Source organism: Oncorhynchus clarkii, chromosome 22 (assembly GCF_045791955.1).
Source record: "Oncorhynchus clarkii lewisi isolate Uvic-CL-2024 chromosome 22, UVic_Ocla_1.0, whole genome shotgun sequence".
NCBI lineage: Eukaryota > Metazoa > Chordata > Actinopteri > Salmoniformes > Salmonidae > Oncorhynchus > Oncorhynchus clarkii.
In genome coordinates this window covers 39,967,920-39,981,659 of record NC_092168.1, presented here as the reverse complement: position 1 = coordinate 39,981,659, position 13,740 = coordinate 39,967,920, and the positions used below count along the sequence as shown (strand labels likewise).

The following is a 13,740-nucleotide window of genomic DNA, read 5'->3' as shown; positions in this document are numbered from 1 at the left end:
TAAAACGATGCTGAGAACCTGCTCTTCCTTGACGACGTTTCAAGATGCTGAGAACCTGCTCTTCCTTGACAACGTTTCAAGATGCTGAGAACCTGCTCTTCCTTGACGACATTTCAAGATGCTGAGAACCTGCTCTTCCTTGACAACGTTTCAAGATGCTGAGAACCTGCTCTTCCTTGACGACGTTTCAAGATGCTGAGAACCTGCTCTTCCTTGACGACGATGCTGAGAACCTGCTCTTCCTTGACGATGTTTCAAGATGCTGAGAACCTGCTCTTCCTTGACGACGATGCTGAGAACCTGCTCTTCCTTGACGATGTTTCAAGATGCTGAGAACCTGCTCTTCCTTGACGACGATGCTGAGAACCTGCTCTTCCTTGACAACGTTTCAAGATGCTGAGAACCTGCTCTTCCTTGACGACATTTCAAGATGCTGAGAACCTGCTCTTCCTTGACGACGTTTCAAGATGCTAGTGTGGACAGTCACAGCAAAGTAAACATATATATTTTTTAAAGGACGCTGAACCTTAACTAGGCTCACAGGCTATATTAATCAGACAGCTTACTAGAACATTATGCTATGGCTGTCTCTGAACATAATGACCCAAGTGGGAATGGGGACCACCATGTCTTCATGACGAGTGGCATGTTCCCTCAGGAAACACTGTAGAGGCTGAGGGAGGGGTATGGGGATGTGGCATGTGCCCCCAGGAAACACTGTGGAGGCTGAGGGAGGGGTATGGGGATGTGGCATGTGCCCCCAGGAAACACTGTGGAGGCTGAGGGAGGGGTATGGGGATGTGGCATGTGCCCTCAGGAAACACCGTGGAGGCTGAGGGAGGGGTATGGGGATGTGGCATGTGCCCTCAGGAAACACCATAGAGGCTGAGGGAGGGGTATGGGGATGTGGCATGTGCCCTCAGGAAACACTGTGGAGGCTGAGGGAGGGGTATGGGGATGTGGCATGTGCCCTCAGGAAACACCGTAGAGGCTGAGGGAGGGGTATGGGGATGTGGCATGTGCCCTCAGGAAACACCGTAGAGGCTGAGGGAGGGGTATGGGGATGTGGCATGTGCCCTCAGGAAACACTGTGGAGGCTGAATGCGGGGTATGGGGATGTGGCATGTGCCCTCAGGAAACACTGTGGAGGCTGAGGGAGGGGTATGGGGATGTGGCATGTGCCATCAGGAAACACTGTGGAGGCTGAGGGAGGGGTATGGGGATGTGGCATGTGCCCTCAGGAAACACCGTAGAGGCTGAGGGAGGGGTATGGGGATGTTGGGGCTGCAGATAGAGATGAATTGTCTCGTGCGACAAACCTACCGGATCATGGTGGCTAATCCAACACATTCTATTTCCCCATCTATGAAAATGGCACTGTAGCATTGTCTTGACATCTGTGACCATAGGACCAAGATTTTAACTCAACACCTCATTACTGCCCCCCCCCCCCCCCCCCCCCAATTCATAGTACACAATAAAGCCTATGTTATTAAAGGAATTGAATGATGTGTGGGGGTGGTCACATAACAGCAGCTCGGAATATATTGCTCTTAGTATAGGAACATGTTCTTTCTCATTATTGTTGTTACTCAATGTCATTCTGTCTCTCCCTCACTCTCTCATTCTGTCTCTCCCTCACTCCTCTACTTTTTATCTCTCTCCCTCCCCCTACAGAATGAGACGAGGGAGACCTTGCTGGGGTTTAACATGGTGAGCTACAGAGCCTGTAAGAACCTATGGAAGACCTGTGTAGAGCATCACACCTTCTTCCGTCTGGACCGGCCCGTTCCCCCTCAGAATAACTTCTTTGCCCACTATTTTACCCTGGGCTCCAAGTTTCGTTACTGGTAAGAGAAAATCCCCATTGCCACAGGTGCATGCATCAACCCATACACACTATACCTGCAAGGCACGAAGCACTGCCACTGAAATGTCAACACAGGTCAAAGATGTTTGCGAGGTCACGATGAGTGGCATCAACAGTCAGTGTTTGGGGAATTGTATTAGTGGTTGCCTATTGTGCTCTCGTCTTTGGGAAAAGTAGATTAATTATTAACGCAAACCCAAAACTGGGCTTGTTTTTCTTTAGTCCTTTCAAAACGCTTTTGGGGTAAAAGGAGTTTTTCCATTATTCATATGGATTCACGTCTCAGATGGAGATTAGAAAGGGTACAAATAAAACAAACGGTTCATTGTTGAAGTACTTGAGCATTTGCTTTGAGCTGTGAAGGGGATGGGGGGGGTGGTAAAGAGGGTGTTTCGTCCGGTGATATATACAGTTTGGGTGAAACAGAGTTGGGAGATTGTTGATGCATTTTTTTTTTAAGCTCCAATTGGGATGTGAGTTGCAGCACAAAACAGCAGTTTGTAAGATGTGGCTGAGTGTTACTAAAGGGATGGTTTGGATGTTGTTTGAACGTGTTCTATGCAGCGGGAGGACCGAGGTGCAGTCGGTGCAGTATGGCAAAGAGAAGGGGATCAAGAACAGGGTGTTTGCCAGGTAATACAACACAACACTATACTGTATATATGTACAGTGTCTATAGAATATCTACACCTCCCTTGAATTTCTGTACATTTTATTGTTACATATTGGGATTAAAATTCATTAATTCTATTTTTTTTGTCAACGATCTACACATTTTAAAGATGAATGAAAAGCAAAACACTTGCTTAGCTCCATCCCTTGTCTTTTCATCCTGAAAAACTCCCCAGTCTTTGCTGATGACAAGCATACCCATCAAATCATATTTATTTATATAGCCCTTCGTACATCAGCTGATATCTCAAAGTGCTGTACAGAAACCCAGCCTAAAACTCCAAACAGCAAGCAATACAGGTGTAGAAGCACGGTGGCTAGGAAAAACTCCCTAGAAAGGCCAAAACCTAGGAAGAAACCTAGAGAGGAACCAGGCTATGTGGGGTGGCCAGTCCTCTTCTGGCTGTGCCGGGTGGAGATTATAACAGAACATGGCCAAGATGTTCAAATGTTCATAAATGACCAGCATGGTCGAATAATAATAAGGCAGAACAGTTGAAACTGGAGCAGCAGCACGGCCAGGTGGACTGGGGACAGCAAGGAGTCATCATGTCAGGTAGTCCTGGGGCATGGTCCTAGGGCTCAGGTCCTCCGAGAGAGAGAGAAAGAAAGAGAGAAGGAGAGAATTAGAGAACGCACACTTAGATTCACACAGGACACCGAATAGGACAGGAGAAGTACTCCAGATATAACAAACTGACCCTAGCCCCCCGACACATAAACTACTGCAGCATAAATACTGGAGGCTGAGACAGGAGGGGTCAGGAGACACTGTGGCCCCATCCGAGGACACCCCCGGACAGGGCCAAACAGGAAGGATATAACCCCACCCACTTTGCCAAAGCACAGCCCCCACACCACTAGAGGGATATCTTCAACCACCAACTTACCATCCTGAGACAAGGCTGAGTATAGCCCACAAAGACCTCCGCCACGGCACAACCCAAGGGGGGGGGGGGGGGCGCCAACCCAGACAGGATGACCACATCAGTGAATCAACCCACTCAGGTGACGCACCCCCTCCAGGGACGGTATGAAAGAGCCCTAGTAAGCCAGTGACTCAGCCCCTGTACCTAGGGTTAGAGGCAGAGAATCCCAGTGGAAAGAGGGGAACCGGCCAGGCAGAGACAGCAAGGGCGGTTCGTTGCTCCAGAGCCTTTCCGTTCACCTTCCCACTCCTGGGCCAGACTACACTCAATCATATGACCCACTGAGTCTTCAGTAAAGACTTGAAGGTTGAGACCGAGTTTGCGTCTGACATGGGTAGGCAGACCGTTCCATAAAAATGGAGCTCTATAGGAGAAAGCCCTGCCTCCAGCTGTTTGCTTAGAAATTCTAGGGACAATTAGGAGGCCTGTGTCTTGTGACCGTAGCGTACGTGTAGGTATGTACGGCAGGACCAAATCAGAGAGATAGGTAGGAGCAAGCCCATGTAATGCTTTGTAGGTTAGCAGTAAAACCTTGAAATCAGCCCTTGCTTTGACAGGAAGCCAGTGTAGAGAGGCTAGCACTGGAGTAATATGATCACATTTTTTGGTTGTAGTCAGGATTCTAGCAGCCGTATTTAGCACTAACTGAAGTTTATTTAGTGCTTTATCCGGGTAGCCAGAAAGTAGAGCATTGCAGTAGTCTAACCTAGAAGTGACAAAAGCATGGATGAATTTTTCTGCATCATTTTTGGACAGAAAGTTTCTGATTTTTGCAATGTTACGTAGATGGAAAAAAGCTGTCCTTGAAATGGTCTTGATATGTTCTTCAAAAGAGAGATCAGGGTCCAGAGTAACGCCGAGGTCCTTCACAGTTTTATTTGAGACGACTGTACAACCATTAAGATTAATTGTCAGATTCAACAGAAGATATCTTTGTTTCTTGGGACCTAGAACAAGCATCTCTGTTTTGTCAGAGTTTAAAAGTAGAACGTTTGCAGCCCATACCATGATGCAGCCACCACTATGCTTGAAAATAAGAAGAGTGGTACTCAGTGATGTGGTGGATTCGCCCCAAACATAAGGCTTTGCATTTAGGCCATTTTTTGTTGCAGTATTACTTTAGTGCCTCTTTGCATACATTTTAATGTTTTGGAATATTCTGTATATCAGTGTTCTCCTTTTCACTCTGTCATTTAGGTAATTATTGTGGAGTCACTACAATGTTGATCCATCCTCAGTTTTCTCCCATCACAGCCATTGAACTCTGTACATGTTTTAAAATCACCAATGACCTCAAGGTGACAACCCTAAGCAGTTTCCTTCCTGTCCTGCCGCTCAGATCAGAAAGACAACTGCATCTTTGTGTCTAGGTGGTTTAATACATAATCCACAGCATGATTATTAACTTGACCATGCTTAAAGATGTATTCAATGTTTGATTTGTTATTGTAACCCATCTACCAATCACTGCCCTTCTTTATGAGGCTTTCTAAAAGCTCCCTGGTCTTTAGTTGAATCAATGCTTGAAAGTCAATACTTGACTGATGGACCTTACAGCTGTATGTATGGGGGGCAGATGGAAGGGGTAGTCAATCAAAAATCATGTTAATCCCTATTATTTCACACAAAGTGAGTCCATAAAACTTATTGTGTGTGATTGATTTAAGCCACATTTTTACTTCTGAACTAATTTATGCTTGCCTAAACGAAAGGGGTGAATACTTACGCAATGACTTTTAGTTATTACATTTTTTATTCATATGAATATTTAGAATGCTCTTTTCACGTTAACATTATGGAGTATTTTGTGTAGCTCAATGACAAAAAAAACAACAACAATTTTATCTGTTTCAGTCCCACTTTGTAATGCAACAAAATGTGAAAAAAGTTCAAGGGGGTGTCGACTTTGTATAGGCCCTGTATTTATGGTTTATGCATGGATCTCTGCTAGTAAGTCCTCTATGTTAATGCCCAGAGAATTAGTGATGTTAATGGGCCAATCATCACATCCTGGAGGTGCTGTAGGATGAATTAGTGATACTGATGGGCCAATCATCACATCCTGGCGGTGCTGTAGGATGAATTAGTGATGCTGATGGGCCAATCATTACATCCTGGCGGTGCTGTAGGATGAATTAGTGATACTGATGGGCCAATCATCACATCCTGGCGGTGCTGTAGGATGAATTAGTGATGCTGATGGGCCAATCATTACATCCTGGAGGTGCTGTAGGATGAATTAGTGATACTGATGGGCCAATCATCACATCCTGGAGGTGCGGTAGGATGAATTATTGATGTTGATGGGCCAATCATCACATCCTGGAGGTGCTGTAGGATGAATTAGTGATGATGATGGGCCAATCATCACATCCTAGTCTCACGGATTCTGTCTTTATCGCTGAGCTGTGTGTCAGTCATATTCATCTAGACTTTAGACTGGAGTGTTTCACCACTCTGGCTGGGTCTGACATGGCGCCCTGTTCCCTATATAGTGCATTACTTTCCCCCCGAATTCCTATCCAGACCCTGGTCAAAGGTAGTGCCCTATATAGGGAATAGGGCTGTAGTATAAAGTAGTGCCCTATATAGAGAATAGGGCTGTAGTATAAAGTAGTGCACTATATAGGGAATAGGGCTGTAGTATAAAGTAGTGCCCTATATAGGGAATGGGGCTGTAGTATAAAGTAGTGCCCTATATATGGAAAGGGCTGTAGGATAAAGTAGTGCCCTATATAGGGAATAGGGCTGTAGTATAAAGTAGTGCACTATATAGGGAATAGGGCTGTAGTATAAAGTAGTGCACTATATATGGAATAGGGCTGTAGTATAAAGTAGTGCCCTATATAGGGAATAGGGCTGTAGTATAAAGTAGTGCACTATATAGGGAGTAGGGCGCCTTTTCAGCCACACCCTCTGTCTTCCTTATCACAAAGTCAGCACTATCACATCCTCATAGACTCTGTCACGTGGCTGATTATATTTCCTGTTTGAGTAGGTCTCCCAGTAAGCCCATGGCCAGGAAGTTGATGTGCGGGACAGACTGGGAGGCGGTGAGCAGGAACAGCCTATCAGACGAGAGGCTGGAGACCCAGAGCCTGCCTACACGCTCCCCACCCGGTACCCCTAACCAGTGAGTTCCTGGCTGTCACTCCTCCTCATATACCCTGTCCTAATATAATGCCCACGCCTCAGAGGGAGACACGCTGTGAGGGAGTCCCAGTTCCAATACCATCAGAAATGGAAGTCATACTTTTCATAGCATGGGCTAAAACAAAAGGAGTTGTACACTTTCAAATGTATCACAGAAGCTGGGTAAAACATAATAGAATCAAACCAACCATGGAAGTCTTCAAACAGTGTGGAATACCGTACATTCATTTGCTTTGATTCCACACACAATCCTCCTAACCACCATGTTGTGTGTGTGTCTGCGTGTAGCCGGAACTCGTTGTTCGTACAGGAGGGGACGCGGATGCGCCCGTTGTCGGTTGGGCACCTGGTGGACCACGTGATCCACGCCTCGCCTAGTCTCCCCGTCTTCTCCAATCACAAATCAGCGTCCTCCACCCAGGCCAACTCTATCAGTCTGGACTCCAGCCCGTAAGTCTGCTGCCACACATACACCCACACACACACACCAATCACAAGTCAGACTCGTCCCCTCACACCAACTCAATCAGTCTGGACCTGGAGTGGACACTGGACACACTGCAGTAGTCAGGAAGGTGAGAGGTGTGGTGGTTATCAGTGGCCCTGTTGATATGACTGTAGGATCTGACCAGGAACAACTGGGGCCGCTAGTTGTAGCCCAGTACGAGATACTAGGCCTACATTAAAACAATATGCACCAAGGGACTGCTCTAAGCAAGACTGACAATCTAATGGAAGTTGTCTCTGACCAGCTCTTCCCTCTCTGTCAAACACCACCATAGCTGTTAATGAGGGTGAAAGTTGGTGCCTGTGACTATATTCCACTGTTAAAGTCTCCACTAAAGCCACGGTCTGAAAATCAATGGAAGCCACATTTGAATTGGACATGACAGTACCAGTGCCATGGTGTCTGCTCCGACTTCTGAAACGGCTGCTTTTTAAAAGTTATCCTTTTTAACGGCTGGCTTGTGTGTCTGTGGCTTGCAATTACAGTTCACACCCTTTCCCAAATGTCATTTAATGGGCTTAAATGGAAACAGAGCCTTTGAACGTGGGCTATAAACGGTGTTTACAGCTCTGGGGGCATGGAGGGGGTTCGGCAGGGCTGGGATGGAGCACGGTGGGGGGTGGTAGACACATTAAAATGAGGCCTGTCTCTGACTCAGCGCAGTATACCCGTCTAGGGTCAAACTTCCCCCAGCCCGTGGCTGTAGTCTACTGCACTGGTAGTCCACTGATATCTGAGAGTAGCCTAACAGTAGAGCCCAACCCAGCATGACGTGTGAGAGTGACCTAACCCCTGGTGACTCTACTGTAGCAGTGTGAGAGTGACCTAACCCCTGGTGACTCTACTTTAGCAGTGTGACAGTGACCTAACCCCTGGTGACTCTACTTTAGCAGTGTGAGAGTGACCTAACCCCTGGTGACTCTACTGTAGCAGTGTGACAGTGACCTAACCCCTGGTGACTCTACTGTAGCAGTGTGAGAGTGACCTAACCCCTGGTGACTCTACTATAGCAGTGTGAGAGTGACCTAACCTCTGGTGACTCTACTGTAGCAGTGTGAGAGTGACCTAACCCCTGGTGACTCTACTTTAGCAGTGTGAGAGTGACCTAACCTCTGGTGACTCTACTGTAGCAGTGTGAGAGTGACCTAACCCCTGGTGACTCTACTTTAGCAGTGTGAGAGTGACCTAACCGCTGGTGACTCTACTGTAGCAGTGTGAGAGTGACCTAACCCCTGGTGACTCTACTGTAGCAGTGTGAGAGTGACCTAACCCCTGGTGACTCTACTGTAGCAGTGTGAGAGTGACCTAACCCCTGGTGACTCTACTTTAGCAGTGTGACAGTGACCTAACCGCTGGTGACTCTACTGTAGCAGTGTGAGAGTGACCTAACCTCTGGTGACTCTACTGTAGCAGTGTGACAGTGACCTAACCTCTGGACCACTAGTGTTGAGTTGCCCTACTGAGTGAGGCTATGTTCAGCCCTCTCCTTGTCCCACCCCCCTGTTTTCCCTCTGCTCTACATCCTAACCTCAACCTCCAGACAACCCTGTACTCCAGTTATTTTGGCTGTTATGTTCTCTGAGATGCCTTTCAGAGATCCGTTAACTGTTTATTATTAGGCCAGATTGGGTAAGAGCCTCTACAACAACTGGCTTGTTATGTTAAAGCAGGAAGGCTGTTTATCTGTTCTGCAGAAGTGTTCTCTTACCAAGAACTGTGTCGCAAGCACCAGTACAGATACCGTATCTCTAATGGGAATAGAGGGAGTAGTTCAGAGTCCCTGCACTTCCCAATTTAACATTTTAGTCATTTAGCAGACCTTCTTATTCAGATCGACTTACAGTAGTGAGTTCATACATATTCATACTTAGCCTATGCATGTACACAGAGGCACACCCACACTCTGCCTATATACTTTCCCTCCCTCTTTCGCTCTCATTTCACTCCTCTATTCACACACACAAACATATATACACACACACAAACGCATACACACACACACACACGGACAAACGCATACACACACGCTTGCACGCACCCACATTCTGTGCCAAGCCATTTGCTCTTCTCTTCACTGATCCAGAAGATGACATAACCACCTGCTCACTCTTCCTGGGTTCTCAAGCATCGCCCTCTCTCTCTCCATCTCTCTCTCTCCTTCTCTCTTTTTCCTGTCTGTCTGTCTGTCTGGTCTGGTCTGGTCTGGTCTGGTCTCGTCTCGTTCATTTCGCTTTATTGGCATGACGTAACAATGTACATATTGTCAAAGCTTATTTTGGATATTTACGATATACAAATAAATAAAAATTAGAATCAAAATTGTCAACGGGACAACAGTAACAACAATAACCAAGTGTCAAAATAACCATACATTTAACAAAAAGCATACAGTAGAGGACATGTGCATGTTGATTGGTCTGTCAGACACTGTCCCTCAACTTATGGCAGGCAGCAATGTAGTGCGCTGCCAACCCACAGCTCTCTGCATCCTCCCCCAACAGGACGGGTAGCCTATCCTCATCAGAGTGGTCTTTGAAACCTTGAATAAGGGTTTCAAATTTGGGAAAATGTCACCCTCTCTAATTGTTTTATATTTTTGACATTTTGTCAGGAAATGCAGCTCTGTCTCAGGTTCTGCTGTTGTGCAGTGGTTGCACAGCCTTTCCTCTACAGGTAGCCAGGTTTTCCTGTGTCTACCCTTCTCAATGACAAGGCTGTGCCCACTGAGCCTGTACTTTGTCAAGGTTTTTCTAAGGTTTTGATCAGTAACCATGGTCAAATATTTAGCCACAGTGTACTGTCGATTTAGGGCCAGATAGCACTGCATTTTGCTTTGTGTTTGTGCTTGTGTTTCCCAATAAGCAATATAGTTTTGTTTTGACTGTGTTGTAATTGGGTTTATCCTGATTGATTGGATGTTCTGGTCCTGAGGCTTCAGTGTGTTAGTAGAACAGGTTTGTGAACTCAGCCCAAGGACCAGCTGGATGAGGGGACTCTTTTCTTTGCTCAGCTCTTGGCATTGCAGGGCTTGGTAATGATATGAGAGGGTCACTGTATTTTAGATGTTTCCAAAACTTAATTGCTATTTTTTGAGTTTTTATTATTAGTGGATATTGGCCTAATTCTGCCCTGCATGCATTGTTTGTAGTTTTCCTCTGGACATGTAGGAGAATCTTACAGAACTCTGCATGCAGGGTTTCAATGGGGTGTTTGTCCCATTTGATGAAATCTTGTTTTGGAAGTGGAACCCACACCTCGCTGCCATAAAGTGCAATTGGTTCTCTGTCTCTCTCTCTCTCTCTCTTTCCCTCATCTCTCTCCCCATCTCTTTTTCCTCTGTCTCTCTCCCTCATCTCTCTCCCCATCTCTTTTTCCTCTGTCAATGTCTCTCTCTGTCTCCAAAAGAAGTATCAATACAACAATCTTGGCTGTCACAGCATTACCTCAGTAAGATGAGGTTTCAAGCAGTGGATACCAAGGCAACCAGGTCACATGATGCTTCCCTTCTGCAACCTGATCTGTGAACCAGGAAAAAATCCCACTACACTGTCACCCGAGAGGCTGCTGACCCCAGCCTGACCTTTAAAGAACTAAGCGAAGGTTGACCCTTCCGTTCCCTGACTTCAATCAGTTGGGGGGAAAAGGACAGCAACTGTATTTATGTCTTGATGTATATACAGACAAATACTCTGTATGTCCCCGTGGTCAGTGTCAGTGAGCAGTAGTCCCTTCCCTCTCTCAGCCATGTGGCTCAAGTCCTTGTGGTATCTGTTTATTTTGAGAGAGAGGCCTGTCTGTCCCTCCTGCAGTGTCACCCCTCCCTCCCCACCAGTGTCTCCTCTGTTGTGACACCAGCCTGGCATACAGGACCCCAAACAAACACAATGTGCTCTGACTGTTCCTGACTGGCCTCAAGTCCCCCTGGGGCTCCTGGGATTTCTGTGGTTGAGTGACTGGGATGGTTAGGTACACTGTACACAACACCCACTGTGACTGGGATTGTAAGGTAGTTACACACTACAACACACACACACTGTCTCTCTCTGTGGAGGATGTGCTGTAGGAGCTCTGCTCTCTTATTGGCCAATGGCCACGAGCAAATTTAGTTTCTGCTTATCTGAAAGCTCTGATTGGCTGAATGGCTTATTGAGCTCTTGTTAGCTCTGTTGGATTTTAGGAAATGGAACGTGCCTTATCTTGAAAAAATATCAAGGACCTAAAATTGACTGGCTGACAGACAGACTGAAGGTCCTCTACCATGAGCTTAACGCTGTGTCTCTCTCCAGCTCCCCAGAGACAGTAGATGGTCGGCCCCCGGCCCTGCCTCCAAAACAGTCCAGGAAGAACCTGAGCCAGATCATCCAGGCCCACTCCCAGCAGAGTCTCCTTGACAACCACATCAACGAGATGTACGATGTCCCCATGGCAACCGACAAGACCACGGTAGGTCCGCCCTGACTCAATCTACCACTGTTTTCATTTTGTTTCATAGTGAATTTATTCAGCTGAACCTAAATTACTTAGAACTAGGGCCAGGGTCATGTTTTTTCTGACCTTGTGACCTCTGAAGAACTGTGGGTCCTTCAGAGTCTCTGTAGGCTGTCAGGGGATTATGTCCTTTCCAATGGAGACATGTATTAACACATCACCATGTCTTTCTCTACAGTTGAACGGTGTTGTCCCTCACGACAATCTGGTCCTGGTCAAGATGAGGCCAGATGACAACAGACGATTTGGCTTCAACGTCAAGGTGAGACCTCTGCCTTGTGCCTACAGTAGTGCTTTGTAGGGCCGCAGGTAACCTAGCGATTAGAGCGTTGGGCCAGTAACCGAAAGGTCGCTGGTTCAAATACTCGAGCCGACAAGGTGAAAAATCTATCGATGTGCCCTAATTTGCTCCAGGGGCGGGCGTATTACACATTTCACTGCACCTATCATGTGTGTGTGACAATGAAACATCTTTATTATTATATATTTAAATGATGTATAATATTATGAAATAACAATGCCCAAAGGGTAGTCACCTAACCCTACTGCTCCTAACCCTGACCATGTGACTTGACCAAGAACTGCTGGTGATATGATCAGATTGTTTAGCCCTCTCCATTGCCTTGGTTTTAGGGTGGAGCTGATCAGAAGGTGCCCGTCATCGTGTCTCGTGTGGCCCCTGGGACATCGGTATGTTAGAACACTAACCAACACCCCATACACTCTGGCTCCCGAGTGGCGCAGCGGTCTAAGTCACTGCATCTCAGTGCTTGAGGCGACACTACAGACCCTGGTTCGATTCTAGGCTGTATCACAGCCGGCCGTGATTGGGAGTCCGGGTTAGGGTTTGGACAGGATAGGCCGTCATTGTAAATAACAATTTGTTCTTAACTGACTTTCCTAGTTAAATAAAGGTCAAATGAAAATAAAACGTCAAAAAACATTTACAGTACACATACTCATGTTCTCCCTCTCTCAGATACTCAGAAACACGCTCACACTTTCCCTATCACTTCTGCCCTCACACTCACAATGTCTCTACCCCTCATCTCACTCTCTCTCTCTCTCTCGCTATTTCTCTCTCCATCTTTCCCTTCTCTCTATCTTTCCCTCGCTCTGTCTTGTTCCCTCTCATTGGAACACACACACACTCACACACAGTATGAAACGTTCCATTGTTTGGAACAGTAGACTCACACTTGTAGGACTGTCTGTCAATGTAAATTGCGTTGAACTGGTCTGATTTGACATCACCCAGTCATCACATCAGATTTGATTGGTTGCATACACATATTTAGCAGATGTTAATTGCAGGTTAGTGAAATTCTTGTGTTCCTAGCTCCAACAGTGCTGTAATATCTAACAGTAAATTAAAAAAGTAGAAGAATGGAATTAAGAAATAAGTAAATATTACGACGAGCAATGTAGGAGTCCGGAGTATAAATATATGTGATGGGGTGTATAGTCATTATGGACAGTGTTTGGAAAGAATATGTAGTGTGTGTGTGTGTGTATACATATATACATACATTCACACACACACATATATACTGTATAAACAGTTAAAGTTGGAAGTTTACATACACTTACGTTGGAGTCATTAAAACTCGTTTTTCAACACCTCCACAAATTTCTTGTTAACAAACTATAGTTTTGGCAAGTCAGTTGGTAATTTGTAAACAATTGTTTACAGACAGATCATTTCACTTATTTCACTGTTTCATAATTCCAGCGGGTCAGAAGTTTACATACACTAAGTTGACTGTGCTCTTAAACAGCTTGGAAAATTCCAGAAAATGTCATGGCTTTAGAAGCTTCTGATAGGCTAATTGACATCATTTGAGTCAATTGGAGGTGTACCTGTGGATGTATTTCAAGGCCTACCTTCAAACTCAATGCCTCTTTGCTTGACATTATGGGAAAATCAAAAGAAAGCAGCCAAGACTTCAGAAAGACAATAATAGACCTCCACAAGTCTGGTTCTTTCTTGGAATTTCCAAATGCCTGAAGGTACCACGTTCATCTGTACAAACAATAGTATGCAAGTATAAACACCATGGGATCACACAGCCGTCATACCACTCAGGAAGGAGACGCGTTCTGTATCCTAGAGATGAACG

At 45.9% G+C, this 13,740-nt stretch overlaps 1 protein-coding gene across 3 annotated transcripts in view; it reads left to right on the top strand.

Annotated features, from left to right (window-relative positions):
* The window catches only part of LOC139380896 (tyrosine-protein phosphatase non-receptor type 4-like), a 97,362-nt gene that overhangs the window by 66,502 nt on the left and 17,120 nt on the right, over positions 1-13,740 (top strand). For all 3 annotated transcript variants that reach the window (XM_071124050.1, XM_071124049.1, XM_071124051.1), the window contains exons 12-18: positions 1,678-1,850; positions 2,435-2,503; positions 6,470-6,604; positions 6,913-7,074; positions 11,419-11,575; positions 11,799-11,882; positions 12,254-12,310. In XM_071124050.1, the coding sequence (XP_070980151.1) occupies positions 1,678-1,850; positions 2,435-2,503; positions 6,470-6,604; positions 6,913-7,074; positions 11,419-11,575; positions 11,799-11,882; positions 12,254-12,310 (837 nt within the window). The remainder of the gene's footprint in view (positions 1-1,677; positions 1,851-2,434; positions 2,504-6,469; positions 6,605-6,912; positions 7,075-11,418; positions 11,576-11,798; positions 11,883-12,253; positions 12,311-13,740) is intronic.